General features: G+C 47.7%; 1 protein-coding gene across 10 annotated transcripts in view; it reads left to right on the top strand.

Annotated features, from left to right (window-relative positions):
- CSAD (cysteine sulfinic acid decarboxylase) overlaps positions 1 to 14,984 on the top strand; it is a 28,196-nt gene that overhangs the window by 7,460 nt on the left and 5,752 nt on the right. For 5 of the 10 annotated variants that reach the window (XM_082741447.1, XM_082741452.1, XM_082741446.1 and 2 more), the window contains exons 2-8: positions 10,301 to 10,437; positions 10,698 to 10,824; positions 10,937 to 11,027; positions 11,376 to 11,482; positions 11,912 to 12,027; positions 12,566 to 12,645; positions 12,962 to 13,016. In XM_082741447.1, coding sequence (XP_082597573.1) covers positions 10,312 to 10,437; positions 10,698 to 10,824; positions 10,937 to 11,027; positions 11,376 to 11,482; positions 11,912 to 12,027; positions 12,566 to 12,645; positions 12,962 to 13,016 — 702 coding nt within the window. In that variant the 5' untranslated portion in view covers positions 10,301 to 10,311. Of the gene's footprint in view, positions 1 to 9,961; positions 10,074 to 10,300; positions 10,438 to 10,697; positions 10,825 to 10,936; positions 11,028 to 11,375; positions 11,483 to 11,911; positions 12,028 to 12,565; positions 12,646 to 12,961; positions 13,017 to 14,984 lie in introns of those variants that run through there. The other 5 variants (XM_082741448.1, XM_082741450.1, XM_082741444.1 and 2 more) reach the window with 2 other exon arrangements.

Raw genomic sequence — 14,984 nt, 5'->3', positions numbered from 1 at the left:
TTTTTGGCAGAAATGTGACAGGAGTGAGGTTGAATGCTTCTCAATGCCTCACATTAGGGCCATATGTCAGTCTGTCCCATTATCAATGATGTTGTCTTGATCACTTGGGTAAGGAGGTGTCCCCCGGGTTGCTCCACTGTAGAGTTACCTTTCTCCCTTTAAAGTGTTTTTAAGGAAAAGAATTTTATAACAGAGCCCATGGTGGGGTGGGGGAATGAAGCTTTATTCAGGTTTTGCTGTTTTGCTGATGTTTTTGGATGAGACAGAGAGAAAGATGTAACAATATTTGAAGACGAAATGAAAAGGGGGAAAAAAAACAGTCAAGGATGAGGAGGCAGGGAATCAGTTAGAATCTAAAGTTTGAGTAACCAGTAGAAGATGGGGCCATTCACCAAACCAGGGAACCTAAGAAGGAGAGAAGATTTGAGAGGGCCGATATTGAGTTTAATTTTGGACCTACTGAGTATGAAGTGCCCAGGAGTCTTCTTAATTAGGCAGGTGGCTTTATGGACCTGGACTCAGGAGAGAGGTCTGGAATGGAGGAGCTGCCAGCAGGTAGCCCTAGGAACAGAAGCAGTTGTCCAGGGAGTAGTGCAGAATTCAACAGGTAAAAGAGGCACTGGGACAGAGCCCTGAGGGACTCTAGCATTTCAGGTCGAGCAGAGGAAGGTGAAAGTGCAAACGGATCTAAGAAATGGCTGGTGGTAATCCTATGGAAGCCAGGGAAATAAATGTTTCTAGGATAACACTGATGTGTGTCCATTGGATATAGAAATTCTTGGTGACTTGGTGGTGGGCTGGGGAAAGTGTGAGAGGAGGGAGATCGAAGATGGAGTGCAGATGACTCTTTTAAGAAGGTTGCTTGTGATAAGGAGGTGGCTAGAGTGGGAGCATGTGAGAGGCTTAAACAACTTAAAATGCTATGAGAAAGAGGTAGTAGGGAGAGGTAGTAGGAAGGAGGTAGTAGGAAGGAGAGTTGAGAAAATGAGGGGATAATTAGGAGGAAATTCCTGAGGGAAAAGGGGAGTGGTTAGACCAATGGTTCTATCAGTGGTTCCAACTTGGGTATCTCCAGGGCCAGGCAGGTAATGCGGATGAGTGAGGTTGGCTGGTGTGGGCTGAGGTGAAACAGAATGCAAAAAGAATTTTTAAAAAAGATTTTCAAAATTTATTTATTTGATAGAAACGGAGAGCAAGAATGGGGGGAGTGGCAGGCAGAGGGAGACGGAGAAGCAGCCTTCCTGCCGAGCAGGGAGCCCAATGTGGGGCTCCATCCCAGGGTCAACCTGAGCCAGAGGCAGATGCTTAGCCGAATGAGCCCTCCTGGTGTCCCCAGAATGCAAGGGTTTAAGGGTTTCTGTCCAGTGCCCTTGCGATGAGAGTTTACATCTTCACCCATTGCCATGACTTTGGCAGTGCCCGCCTGCAGGAGGACCAGACATCCTCACCTTGCTGCCCTGGGGTTTGCCAGGGTCTCCAGTGTATGAGCAGATGTGCCCTATGCTGAGGTTTTAAGAGTCCTTGCATGGTTTTCTCTGCCTTTTGCTCCTTTTCTTCTTCCAAGAGAACATTGTGTCCCAGATAGGGGCTGTTCCTTCAACTTAGGTCTTGGACTAAAGGTATACGAATCAGAGCTGTAGCCAGCCATACCACCAAAGTAAACCAGGAAAGAGAGACAAACTTCTCTTGTGGCAAGCCCGTGGGATTTTGAAGCCATTAGTTCCCACAGCAAAACTGTCTGATGCAGGTGTTCACCTAAAATAAAGCCATACTAAGATACCATTTCTTACTCATCAAACCACAAAGATTCAGAAGTTTGACAGCATACTCTGCTACTGAGGCTAAGAAGGCAAGCGCTTTTTCATACACTGGTACAACCCTCTGTGGATGCCGGCAGTCCTCATCAAAATTACCAATGCAGGTGGCTATAACAAAAAGGGTAACAATAAGTCTGCCAAAGACGTGAAGAAATTAGAACCCTCACACCTTACTGATGGGAATAAAGAATGGTATAAAGAATAAAAAATGGTACCGGCTCTTTGGGGGACAGTTTGGCTGTTCCTCAAAAAGCAAGACATAGAGTTACCGTAAGACCCAGCAGCAGTTCCACTATCGGGTATGTACCCAGGGGAATTGAAAATACGGACCCACACAGAAACTTGTACATTCATGTTTGTAACAGCACCTGCTGTTCACAATAGCCGAAAAGTAGACATAACCTGAATGTCCATCGGTTGGTGAACGGTTAAATAAAATGTGGTCTATCCATATTATGGGATGTTATTTGGCTCTAAAAGGGAATGAAGTGCTGATACATGCTAAAAACATGGATAAACCTTGAAAACACTATGTTCAGTAGAAGAAGCCATATCTTCAAAAGAAGATCATATATTGTATGTTTCTGTTTATATGAAATATCCAGAATAGGCAAATCTGTAGAGGCAGAAAATAGGGTAGTGGTGGCTGGAAGCAGGGGTGGGTGGGTGGGTGGATTGGAAATGGAGAATAAGGAGTGAGCACTAATGAGTTTCTTTTTGAGGTGATGAAAACATCCTGGAATTTCTGATGATGGTGGCATAATTCTGTTACTATACCAAAAACCACTGAAAATGTACAGCTTAAAGGGTTATGTTTTATGGTATTTAAATTACATCTCAATGATTAAAAAAAGAATATAGGGGCACCAGGGTGGCTCAGTGGGTTAAAGCCTCTACCTTCAGCTCAGGTTGTGATCCCAGGGTTCTGGGATCAAGCCCCACATTGGGCTTTCTGCTCAGCAGGGAGCCTGCTTCCTCCTCTCTCTCTGCCTGCTTCTCTGCCTACTTGTGATCTCTGTCTGTCAAATAAATAAATAAAATCTTAAAAAAGAAAAGAAAAAGAGAAAGAAAGAAAGAAAGAAAGAAAGAAAGAATGAATATAGAAATTCTATATGTACAAATACAGGATCACCTATATATTGTTAGCTGAAAGAAAGCAAGGTACAAATCAGTGATTATAGGCTATCATTTGTGTCAAAAGAGAAAATAAAAATACATACCCACATTTGTTAGTATTTGCATTAAAATCTCTGAAAGGTTACCCAAGAAACTATTAAAATATGGTTACCGGTGGGGGTGGAGGTAGGAATGGGACACATGGAATGGAGTGGGAATTAGACTTTTCACCATTAATATTTTTATATATTTATATATATTACATATATTTTTATATATATGATTTTTGCACTACCTGAATATATTGCTTATTCAAGAATTAAAAAATGGGAAAGAAAGCATAACGAATGCAAACTGCAATGGTAATAGTGGCAATTCCAACTACAGGTGATTGTTGCTATTTACTAATTCAGGTCTACTGTTGGTAGGCCTTCTTTTTTTTTTTTTCACCAGAAGCTGGAAGTTTCAATATTGACAATAGTTTTTAAAAGTTTTAAAACAGGGGGTTCCTGGGTGGCTCAGGGGGTTAAAGCCTCTGTCTTCGGCTCAGGTCATGATCCCAGGGTCCTGGGATCGAGCCCCACATCGGGCTCTCTGCTCAGCAGGGAGCCTGCTTCCTCCTCTCTCTCTCTGCCTGCCTCTCTGCCTACTTGTGATCTCTCTCTCTGTCAAATAAATAAATAAAGTCTATAAAAATAAAAAGTTTTAAAACAGGGGTGCCTGGCTGGCTCAGTTGGTAGAGCACATGACTCTTGATCATGAGTTTGAGCCCCACTGGGAGTAGAGATTACTTAAAAACAACAACATACTATGCAAACCAAATGAAACCACCTCTGTGTGAGAGTTGGCTCACCGGTGATCTGGCTTAGCTGCGAGCTTCATGAGGGCAGGGCTATGGCCTTTTCTCCCCCCCCCCCTTTTTTTTGTTTAATTTTTATTTTATTAAGTAAGCACTCTGCCCAACGTGGGGCTTGAACTCGATGACTGAGCCAGCCAGGTGCCCCAAGGGCTATGTCTTTTGCTCTCTATTGTATCTCTAATGGCCGTCAAAGTGCTTGGCACATACTAGATACTGAACAAATATTGAAAGAAGGAAGGGAGGAGGAGAAGGAGGAGCTGTGGGGGGGCAGTCCAGAGGGCAGATAACCAAAAGTTGAGTGCTGTTATCCTTTGAATATGGTTATTACCTTCATTTTGGCCCTTTGGGTTCCCCTCACCTCTCTCCTGTGTTGGAGGTGTTTGATTTGATCCGATTCTCTGTCTTTTGTCTATGTCCCAGTTTTGGTTGGTTTGTTTTGTTTTATCTCTGGAAGTCTTTGGATCCTCCGCTGTTTTAAGACGATATTATAATCTGTCTTTGTATTGGTCCTTCAGTGGATCCTTTTAATCTGTCCTGTTCTAGAAAGCTTTCTTTGATTTCTTTCCTCCTCCTTTACTTCCATTTCTGAAACTTGTATTACTTGACTGTTGGTCCTTTTGGATTGCTCTAAGGTTCTTTCCTTTGTCCATCTCTTTATATTTTTATCTTTCTGTGTGATTTTCTTGGCATCGTTTTATTTCTAATTTTTCATTTCCGTTGTTGTATTTTTAAAATCCTAGAGTTTCTTCATGTTCTCTGAGTATTTCTTTTTGAGGGTGACCTATTTTTTAATGAATACAATATCTTCTGGAAATTTTGAGGCTTCTTCTGCTCCCTGACTTTCTTTTCTTCCATCAAATGCTTTCTTTCAGTTTGCCTGTTTTTATCTGTGTGGTTTAGGTTAGGGGCTTTCCTCTAGTGTCTGGTAACCTGTGGCTGGTTGGTTGCTCACAGTGAAGAGGGAGGCATGCTGGCATATTGGAAGGCCCAAGTGCATGGATGGGCCATATTGACTTGTGGGTACCATTGACCAGGAGATCAGGTGAGGACTGAAATAAGAGGACCAGGAGGTCTTTTTTCTGGGGCTGTCGAGGTCAGTTTCTCCAGAGAGGAATCCTCTACTCTGGAACACTTACCCCTGGCCACTGGATCTGAATGCTGGTTGGGAGAAAGGAGTTGATTTGATGGTTACTTCCTCCTAATCCTCCTGCAGTGCCTCCTGCTCACCTGGTGTGCCTCAAGTCTCTAAGTCCTGGCCCCCCCTAAGTCCCACCCTACCTGTTCCAGTTGCTCTAGAAAACAAATCTCTTGCTTTTTTGGAAGTGGGGGGAAAGGAAGGGAGTTGCCTGACTGTATAAGTAGGAGGAGAAGGAGTTCTAACTGCACCTTATACACACTTCTGCAACTCCCTCCTGCCTTCCAAGATGGCTAGTGTTTCCAGTTCCTGAGCCTTTCTGAGCCCCAAGAACCAGCTTGTTTCCCATTGGCATAGCCATCTGCAGACATACTGGTTTCGGCTTTCTGCCTTGTGCTAATAAACCAGTTACCACTTCTCATCTGCCTTCTGTCTTCTGCGATTATTGACATTTCTTATCTCTCCTCATTTACTTTATTCTTCTGAATTTAAAATGCCACTGATACAGTTTTAGTGGGGTTTCAGGAATGAATGGTGGTACACATAGGTGTTTAATCTGTTATGTTTAATTGGAATGAGCACAGGGACCACGAATTTATAGCTATATCAATTTGAATGGCTGGATGGCTTTTACTAGTAGAATCCAATGGTCCCGGTAGATTTGGTAAGAGAAGGATTGGCCAGTTGGATTGGAGTTTCTCCAGGTGGATTTGGTGGAAGGACCAAAGGGCGTAGGAGCTGAGGATTTTGCACAGAATGGCTGAAACAACAGAACATACAATCAAGGTTGCATAAGTGAAGAAAAGAAAGATATGAGGGAGTTGATGGCTAGAGGAGTTGATGGACTAGAGATCCCATGAAGCTGGAAGAAACAAATTTTTAAACAAACCCTACTTGGTTCTACCAACATCTTCTCAGCCCTGAAGCCCTGTTCCTAACTCCATTCATGTTTCTTTGCTTTATCATTCTATCCTGCAGGTTAATGTCCTCCTTCTTTTTATTATTTATTTATTTATTTTTAAAAAGATTTAATTTATTTATTTGACAGACAGAGATCACGAGTAGGCAGAGAGGCAGGCAGAGAGAGGGGAAGGGAAGCAGGCTCCCCGCTGAGCAGAGAGCCTGATGTGGGGCTTGATTCCAGGACCCTGGGATCACAACCTGAGCTGAAGGCAGAGGCTTTAACCCACTGAGCCACACAGGCGCCCCTCCTTCTTCTTCTTCTTTTTTTTTTTTTTTTTTTTAAAGATTTTATTTATTTATTTGACAGAGAGAAATCACAAGTAGATGGAGAGGCAGGCAGAGAGAGAGAGAGGGAAGCAGGCTCCCTGCTGAGCAGAGAGCCCAATGCGGGACTCGATCCCAGGACCCTGAGATCATGACCTGAGCCGAAGGCAGCAGCTTAACCCACTGAGCCACCCAGGTGCCCCTCCTTCTTCTTTTTAAAAAGAAAATCTCTGGGACATCTGGGTAGCTCAGTCGGTTAAGCGTCTGCCTTTGGCTCAGGCCATGCTCCCAGGGTCCTGGGATCGAGCCCCATGTTGGGCTCCCTGCTCAACAGGGAGTCTGCTTCTCCCTCTCTCTCTCTGCCTGCCGCTTCCCTCTGCTTGTGCTTGCTCGCTCTCTATGTCAAATAAATAAAATAAAACCTTCTAAAATATTAAAAGAAAAGAAAAAGGAAAACTCCTGGCATGGGTGGCTCAGTTTATTGACCATCAGCTCTTGTGTTTGGCTCAGGTCATGATCTCGTGGGTTGTGGGATTGAGCCCTGAGTCAAGTCCTGAGTCAGGCTCTGTTCTCAGCAGGGAGTCTGCTTGAAATTCTCTCCTTCTCCCTCTGTCCACCCCCCACTCCTGCATGCATCTGCGCGCTCACTATCTCTCTCAAATTAATTAATTAAAAAACAAAGAAAAGGGCGCCTGGGTGGCTCAGTGGGTTAAGCCGCTGCCTTCGGCTCAGGTCATGATCTCAGGGTCCTGGGATCAAGTCCCGCATCGGGCTCTCTGATCAGAAGGGAGCCTGCTTCCTCCTCTCTCTCTCTGCCTGCCTCTCTGCCTACTTGTAATCTCTCTCTGTCAAATAAATAAAAAAATAAAAATCTTAAAAAAAAAAACAAAGAAAAAAGAAAAACTCTGCAGGCGGGGTCCCTTCCCTTTCTCAGGGGCCCAGGGCAGGATTCTGTATGTGGAACAAGGGTGGTGATGTCTTACTTCTCTGTTTATCCCTGGAAAAAACTGGGAGTATTCAGAGGCCTCGGCTCCAGATTTCATTTCTGAGCTATGACTCTGGTGGGAAGGATAAAGAAGGTCCTGGGAAGGGAGGATGGAGTCTCCCTTTCGAGCTTTGGGGAAAGTGTCCCTCCTGCTAGGAGATTCTCTTTGTTAAGCAGTTGTTCTTGCCTTACAAACCCCCTGCAACCTGTTTGCTGCCCCAGCTTGGAAAGAAAAGTCTCCCTTAGCCTGCTTGTCATGTCTTCTGGCCTGAGCTCCTATGAACACCAGCAAGCACCTTGGAGGTTGTCTCTTGGAAACCCCTTATTTTACAGAAACGGAGGCCCTGAGGTGTCCTCACTCCTGGCGCAGTGGTCTCAGCAGCACAGCACACTCAGGGCCTGACGGAGCCTCGTGAGAGGCAGTTGAGTGTGATGGTTAGGAGCAGAGGGCTTCAGAGTGCACCATGCCTGGCTTCATACCCCGCTTGGCCATGTGCTGGCTGCGTGATCTGACCCAGCTACATCCATAGCGTCTCTGGAATCTCAGTTAAAATGTGGGCCATAGGGGCGCCTGGTGGCTCAGAGGCTTTAACCAAAGCCTCTGCCTTCGGCTCAGGTCACGATCCCAGAGTCCTGGGATCAAGCCCCACATTGGGCTCTCTGCTCAGCGGGGAGCCTGCTTCCTCTCTCTCTACCTGCCTCTCTGCCTACTTGTGGTCTTTGTCTGTCAAATAAATAAATCTTTAAACAAAACATGTGGGCCATATACCTACCCTCAACAGTTGTAAAGATGATAATAACACACATTAAGGACAGAGTGTGGCACGTGGTTAACTGCCTCATCGGTACCTATCTTCCTTTGCTTCTTCCCCTCAAGCCTCTCCACCCCATCACCCCACAGCTGCCACCTGTCAGGGGAGCTAAAGCGACACTGATAAAGGACTGGCCCTTCCATTTTCAAGGCCTGGGCTAGCTCCCCTCTCTCCCCCAAACCCTGTCTACTGAGGAAATGTTTAAGGGTTGGACCTCTGGGGTTCCTTGAACCTGTGTTTTCTACTAGTGTGGGGTCCAGTGGCTGCTGATGGTGGATTAAACCAGAGCAACCCACTTTGAGGAAGGTTCCTCTTCCTATTCCCTTGATCCTCTCACCCACCTGTTTGCGGGGGGTTCCTAGGCCTTGGTGTTTTCCCCTCCCCCTGGCTGTCCCTCTGAACGTTTTCTCCCATGAGGAATGGAGCCCATCACCAGGCTTCAGCCTGTACCCTGACTCTCAAATCTGCTTTTTGTTCCTATAGCTCTTCAGAGCTTTGGGCGGACCTCCTCCTTCCTCTATCCTTTCCTACCCACACCACCCTTCTTCCAGTGTGCATCAGTTTTCACCTGGTTTACAGCCACATCTTGTGACTTCTGCCTCCTGTGCTGTGTACTAGTCTGGGCATCAGCTCATCACTGTTCCTTGCCACTGAGTCAGTGAGTTCCTGTTTTCTTTTTCTCTTCTTTTCTTTTTCTTTTTCTTTCTTTCTTTCTTTTTTTAAATATTTTATTTATTTGAGAGAGAGAGGGAGAAAGAGTGAGCATGAGAGGAGAAAGCAGACTCCCCACTGGGATGGAGCCCCAGGACCCCGAGATCATGACCTGATCTGAAGGCAGGTGCTTAACCCACTGCCACCCAGATGCTTCAATGAGTTCCTATTTTCTGCAGGATAAATTTAAATCCCTGGGCCTTTCTGGCACTCAGGGCTCTCCCCATAACCTCATGCAACTCTGCTCACCTTGCAGACCTCCCTCCAGCCAGCCAGGCACCTTCATTGACCTTACATCAAGCCATACTTCTTCCCCATGTCGGCTCCTGGCATCACCCTACCCCCCATGCTCTCTTTCTCCCTTTTGCCAATCCCATTTCTCTTGCTTTCTTTCAAGATTCGGCTCCAGTCGCACTGCAGATCTTCCGCAGTCTTCCGCTGCCATCCACCATCCGTCTTCTCTCGAATTCTGTAGCACATGGGGTCAGCATCCAGCCTGCCTCGGGCTGTGACTGTTGTACGTGCATCTGTGCCCTCCCAGCAGACAGGAAGGCTTTCTCGGTCCCCAGTACCATGTCACGAACACAGTTGGTGCTCACTTGAGACCACCACGTTCTGTGTATTGAGTGCTCTCAGCCTGCGAGGCACGCAGATTACACTTGTTTAACAAAATGCGTCCTCAACATAACCCCCCTTTCCTTCCTGCTCTAGAAGAGGGCTTTAGAAATCAGGATGGTTCAGGGGGCCTGGGTGGCTCAGTGGTTAAGTGTCTGCCTTCGGCTCAGGTCATGATCCCAGGGTCCTGGGATCGAAGTCATAATCCCAGGGTTCTGGGATCGAGCCCCGCATTAGGCTCCCTGCTCTGCAGGAAGCCTGCTTCTCCCTCTTCCACTCCCCCAGCTTGTTTCCTTTCTGGCTGCATCTCTTTCTGTCAAACAAATAAAATCTTAAAATAAATAAATAAATCAGGATGGTTCTTTGGGGGTAAGGGTACAAATAGATAAACTGTTTCACCTCCACCTCTCTCGGGCTCCCTCCCGCTTCTGTCTCCAGGGTCAGGGGCAATAACTCCCTGCACCACACCCCCAACATTCTCCACTAAGTCCCATCTCCAACCCTTCACAGTGATTCTTCCTGGCTGCTCTCTCAACCCCGATGTTAATGTTTTTTGCTTTTCTTTGCATTCCCCCCTTCTTCAGGTCAGCTAATGATTATTCAGGGACTTATCTCAACCAGTTGTCCCTATCCCAAATCTCTAAGTTCTCTTCGGGGCAAGGGTCAGGAGAGTGAGCTCATGGTCATGTGACTGCTGCCTATACCTCACCCCCTCCACTGTCCCAGTCCTAACTCTCTCAAAAGCTAGTTGGGTGCCTTCCCTCCGGCTCCCCTGAACCGAGACCTGGGTGGAAAGGTAAGCCTCTCATTGTTGCCTGAGGTAGGCAGTGGCCACCCGTTTCCACCAGCTCAGCGCTCACTGCCTGTTTCTTCCCCACCTGTTGCTACTGACCTTCTCCCTGGGCACTTGCTCTTGTCCACCCAGCGAAGGCTGGGACTGGGCTGCGGTTGGGGGTCCTTGCTGCTTAGGTCCTGCTGGGATACCCTGGGCGGAGTAGGGAGTAACTCCTGCTTTGCTCACAGATTTTATCCTGATGGCTGACTCTAAACCACTCTTCTCCCCTGATGGGGACCCCATGGCTGCAGAAGCCTTGCTCCGGGATGTGTTTGGGATTGTTATGGATGAGGTCATTCGGAAAGGGACCAGTGCCTCTGAGAAGGTGGGTCCTTTCCCCTCCTCCTGCCCATTGTACCTGGCTCCGAACTTTTCCCTGCCGACAAGCTTCACCCCCTAGTTCATCACTGTCTCGCCGTGTGCCTCAGGGATTATATGCTGCCTCCTACTGTGTATATTTATCCTTATTCACGAGTTACTTGGGAAACATTCCTAACTTGTTTTCCACGCAAGCTGAGAGGCGGTGCGGGCAGCCGGTCAGTGGGGTGTCCACGGGCCGCCAGAACCTCCCGCTCCTCCCACCAGGTCTGCGAGTGGAAGGAGCCGGAGGAGCTGAAGCGGCTGCTGGACCTGGAGCTGCGCAGCGAGGGCGAGGCGGCTGAGCGGATCCTAGCACGGTGCCGGGAGGTGATCCACTACAGTGTGAAAACCTGTGGGTCCTGGGCTGCGGCGGGAGGAGCGTCTGGAGTTTGTCCATCCACCTGCCACGGCTGCCCTCTGAGCTCCCTGCCCCCCTCTCCCCCCTCTCCGCTGCCCTTCTCCAGGTCACCCACACTTCTTCAACCAGCTCTTCTCAGGGTTGGATCCCCACGCTCTGGCGGGGCGCATTGTCACTGAGAGCCTCAACACCAGCCAGTGAGTCATCTCCGGGCCCCTTCCCTCCACCTTACAAAGGCTTGGATTTGGTGGAGACATATCCCAGGGGGAGGAGAATGGTTTTGCCCCCCCCCCCGCCATTTCCTGGCATCTCTGCTAGCAGTCTTTCTCCTTGTACCCTTTGGGCTCCCTTTCTCCCAGCTTTCTCATACCTCTGGACCCCCAGTTCTTCCTCATTCTTGCTTCCCTGGCTCTTGGTCACCAGGTCATTCCTCTCTTTGGACCTTTCCTCCCTCATTGTCCCCACCTCCTTTTCCTGCTCCTCTGAGTCTGACCCCGCCGGCCCTGCCTCCTCTTTTCCTTTCTCATCTCCTCCTCTCCTGGCAGGTACACTTATGAAATCGCCCCTGTGTTTGTGCTCATGGAAGAAGAGGTGCTGAAGAAACTCCGGTCCCTCGTGGGCTGGAGCTCTGGGGATGGGGTCTTCTGCCCTGGTATGTGAGAGGGAGGGGGGCCTCTCTTTGGCCTTTTTGAGGGTTCTCCTCCCCCACGATTTTTTGCTCTATGCTGGTGGGCGGGGTGATTCCTCTCTGTCCTCTCCAGCTGGGCTCAGGCCAAACCTGAGAGAAGCTGCCCAGTCCCCTGTATCCTCATGTTTGTCAAACAGTCCATGGGATCAGCACTCCAGTGCCTGCTCTGGGGAGGGGAGGCACTTGCCTGGGGTCCACCCAGAATATGGAGGGAAGTATTCGGGGGAACCTGTGAATCCTCCGGCTGTTCAGGGGTTATCAGTATGCTCTGAGGAGAGCCCTGGGAGCCTATCACTTGTGCTGCTTTGATCTGTTCTCCTGGGTGGAGGTCAGGGAGAGCAAGCTCCAGTTTTGACCCGCTGCTCCTCCCTCTTACCACCTTCCCTGTGACAGGTGGCTCCATCTCCAACATGTATGCCGTGAACCTGGCCCGCTATCAGCGCTACCCGGACTGCAAGCAGAGGGGCCTCCGGGCGCTGCCGCCCCTGGCTCTCTTCGCATCAAAGGAGGTGAGAAGAGACTCAGACCTGCCCTGGGCTCCTGATTCTAATGTCCAGCCAGTGGAGTCTGCCCACCCAGCCCCATCTCCAGGGCCAGCCTGCCTCCAGGCAAAAGCACTTAAGGGGCTGGGTAAACGCTCCCATTCGCCTTGCCTTCTGTGCGCAGGTAGCAGAGGGACCAGGAGTGCAGCGGACATAGTCCACGCCCTTTCTACTCAGAGTGTGTGGTCTGTGGACCAGTAGCATCAGTGTCACCTGGGAACTTGTCAGAAATACAGAGTCTTAAGAAAGAAAGAAAGAAAGAAGGAAGGAAAGAAAGAAAGAAAGAAAGGAGTCTCAGGCCCCACCCCAGACATACTGAGTATGAATTTGCATTTGAACCAGACACCCTGGTGATGTGGAGGCACATGGACATTCGAGAAGCCTTCGTCTACAGAGTCTCATCTGTTGTAGCTCTGTAGCTCACACATTCACCAGTGTCTCTCTCCTCCCTGTCCTCCCAGCCCTCTTGGCCCAAGCCTAATCTGCCCTCTGCCTTTCTCCGCAGTGTCATTATTCCATCAAGAAGGGGGCTGCTTTTCTGGGACTTGGCACCGACAGTGTCCGAGTAGTCAAGACAGATGAGAGGTAAAGGTCCTTCTGTTCACATGGCTCAGAGCCAGCCTGGCACAGTGTGCCTTCCTGCTGCCAGAAACTCTGGCCTCAGGCCCATGCCGCAAGTGGGCTCTTCTCCCCTCTCTGTTCCTACAGAGTTGCCCCTTCTGTCTACCAATGGCTGCTGGAGTCTCTCGCCCTGTCCCCTGAGATCCGCTTACCCCTCTTAGGAAAAAAATCAACATTATGGCCTCTGTGTAGCTAACCCCACATTACCCTGCTCTCAGCCATTCTGCCTCCTAGCTGAGAAAACCAATTACTTCTTTACCCAGTCAGTTTTCTTTTCCAGAGGGAAAATGATTCCTGAGGATCTGGAGAGACAGATCAGGCTGGCCGAGGCTGAGGTGAGTGAGGGGTGCTGGGACAGTGGAGCAGAACCCCTTGGTCTTTTTTTGGAGGCTTCTCTGGGCCCTCCCCACTCAAGGCGCCGCTCAGTCCCTCTTCTTGACCTCTGTGCCCTCTGCCCCGTGGGCTGAAGTGATCAGTAGGAAACCTGAGGAGTCAGGACACTCTGTGCTATTCTTGGGGGCTTTGCCAAGACCTTGGGCAGGACCGGACCCCAAGAGTCAGGAGCAGGCTTGAGTCACTGAGCATAATATAGAACTTTATTGCATAGGGTTGTTGTAGGTATTACATGAGTAAGTATATATGCACTTGGAACAGTGAAGGACTATATAAATATTAGTGGCCATTATTGTTTTTGTTGTTATTATTGGAGTACTTATAGCCATTTAAAAGAATAAGGTGGGTAGTATTTACTACCTTGAAAATACCCCCACTATATATTTAAGTAGACCTATATAAAGTACATATAGTATGTTGTAGTATAGAATGAACACTTTGAACCTATGGTTATTTATTTTTACTTTTTAAATTAAAAAATATATATATTTATTTATTTGGAAGAAAGAGAGCATGCAAGAGCATGGGGGGTTGGGAGGGGCAGAGGGAGAGGGAGAAGCAGGCTCCCCCCTGAGCAGGGAGCCTGAGCTGAAAGCAGACACTTAACTGACTAAGCCATCCAGGCGCCCCAGAACCTATGGTTATTTAGAATAATACATACTTAAAAAAAAAGATTTTATTCATTTATTTGACAGAGAGAGGCACAGTGAGAGAGGGAACACAAGCAGGGGGAGTGGGAGAGGGAGAAGCGGGCTTCCCGCCATGCAGGGAGCCTGATATGGGGCTCGATCCCAGGACCCCAGGATCATGACCTGAGCTGAAGGCAGATGCTTAACGACTGAACCACCCAGGCGCCCCGAATAATATATACTTATTGATAAATGGGTGTTACCTCTAAGTAGCAATGTGAGCAGTAACTAGAGTAGTCGAGTACCACTTTTATTGGGTAAACCTTTTCTTTTTTTGTAAATGCTGTACTGAGATATCATTCACATGTCATACAATTCACCCACTGAGTGTGTGCAATTCAATGTTTTTTTTTTTTTTAAGATTTTATTTATTTTATTTGAGAGAGAGAGTGAGAGAGCATGAGCAAGGAGAAACTTAGAGGGAGAAGCAGACTCCCCAGGGAGCTGGGAGCCTGATACAGGACTCGATCCTGGGACTCCGGGATCATGACCTGAGCCAAAGGGCAGTCACTTAACCAACTGAGCCTCTCAGGCGCCCAATTCAGTGGTTTTTAACAGAGTTGTGCAACCATCACTACAATACAATTTTCATCACCCCCAAGAAGAAACCACACACCCTTGAACCCTCAATCCCCAATTTCCCCCAAACCTACTAGGCAGGACTATGCGAGTTTGTGTCTCTATGGACCTGCCTGTTGTAGATTTTTCATATATATGGATTTACACTATGCATAGTCTTTTGTGATGAACTTCTTTTACTTAGCATACTGTCTTCGAGCTTCATCCTTGTTGTGGCATCTCAGCATTTCATTCCTTTCATTGCTGGGTAAAACTCTGTTGTATTTCATTGATCTGTTCCTCTGATGATGGATATTTGGGTTTCCACTTTTCAGCTCTTCTGAGTAATGCCACTATGACCATTTGTATACAAGTGTTTGTGTGAACGTATGTTTTTCATTTTCTTTGGTATATACACTTGGGGACAGAATTGCTGACTCATCTATTAACTGTATTTAACTTTTGAGGAGCTGCCAAACTGTTTTTCCAAGTGGCTGTACCAGTTTCCAGTCCCACCAGCACTGGATGAGAGTTCCAGTTTCTCCACATTCTCACTGACACTTGTTACTTCTTTTCTCCTCCTCTGTTTGTTTGTTTCAATGGAAGTATGATTAACATAAAGTGTTAAGTTAGTTTCAGGCACATGACACATTGATTCAACAG

Source organism: Mustela nivalis, assembly GCF_964662115.1.
Source record: "Mustela nivalis genome assembly, chromosome: 7".
NCBI lineage: Eukaryota > Metazoa > Chordata > Mammalia > Carnivora > Mustelidae > Mustela > Mustela nivalis.
Note: the sequence above shows the minus strand (reverse complement) of the source record. Positions and strands in the feature narration are given on the sequence as shown.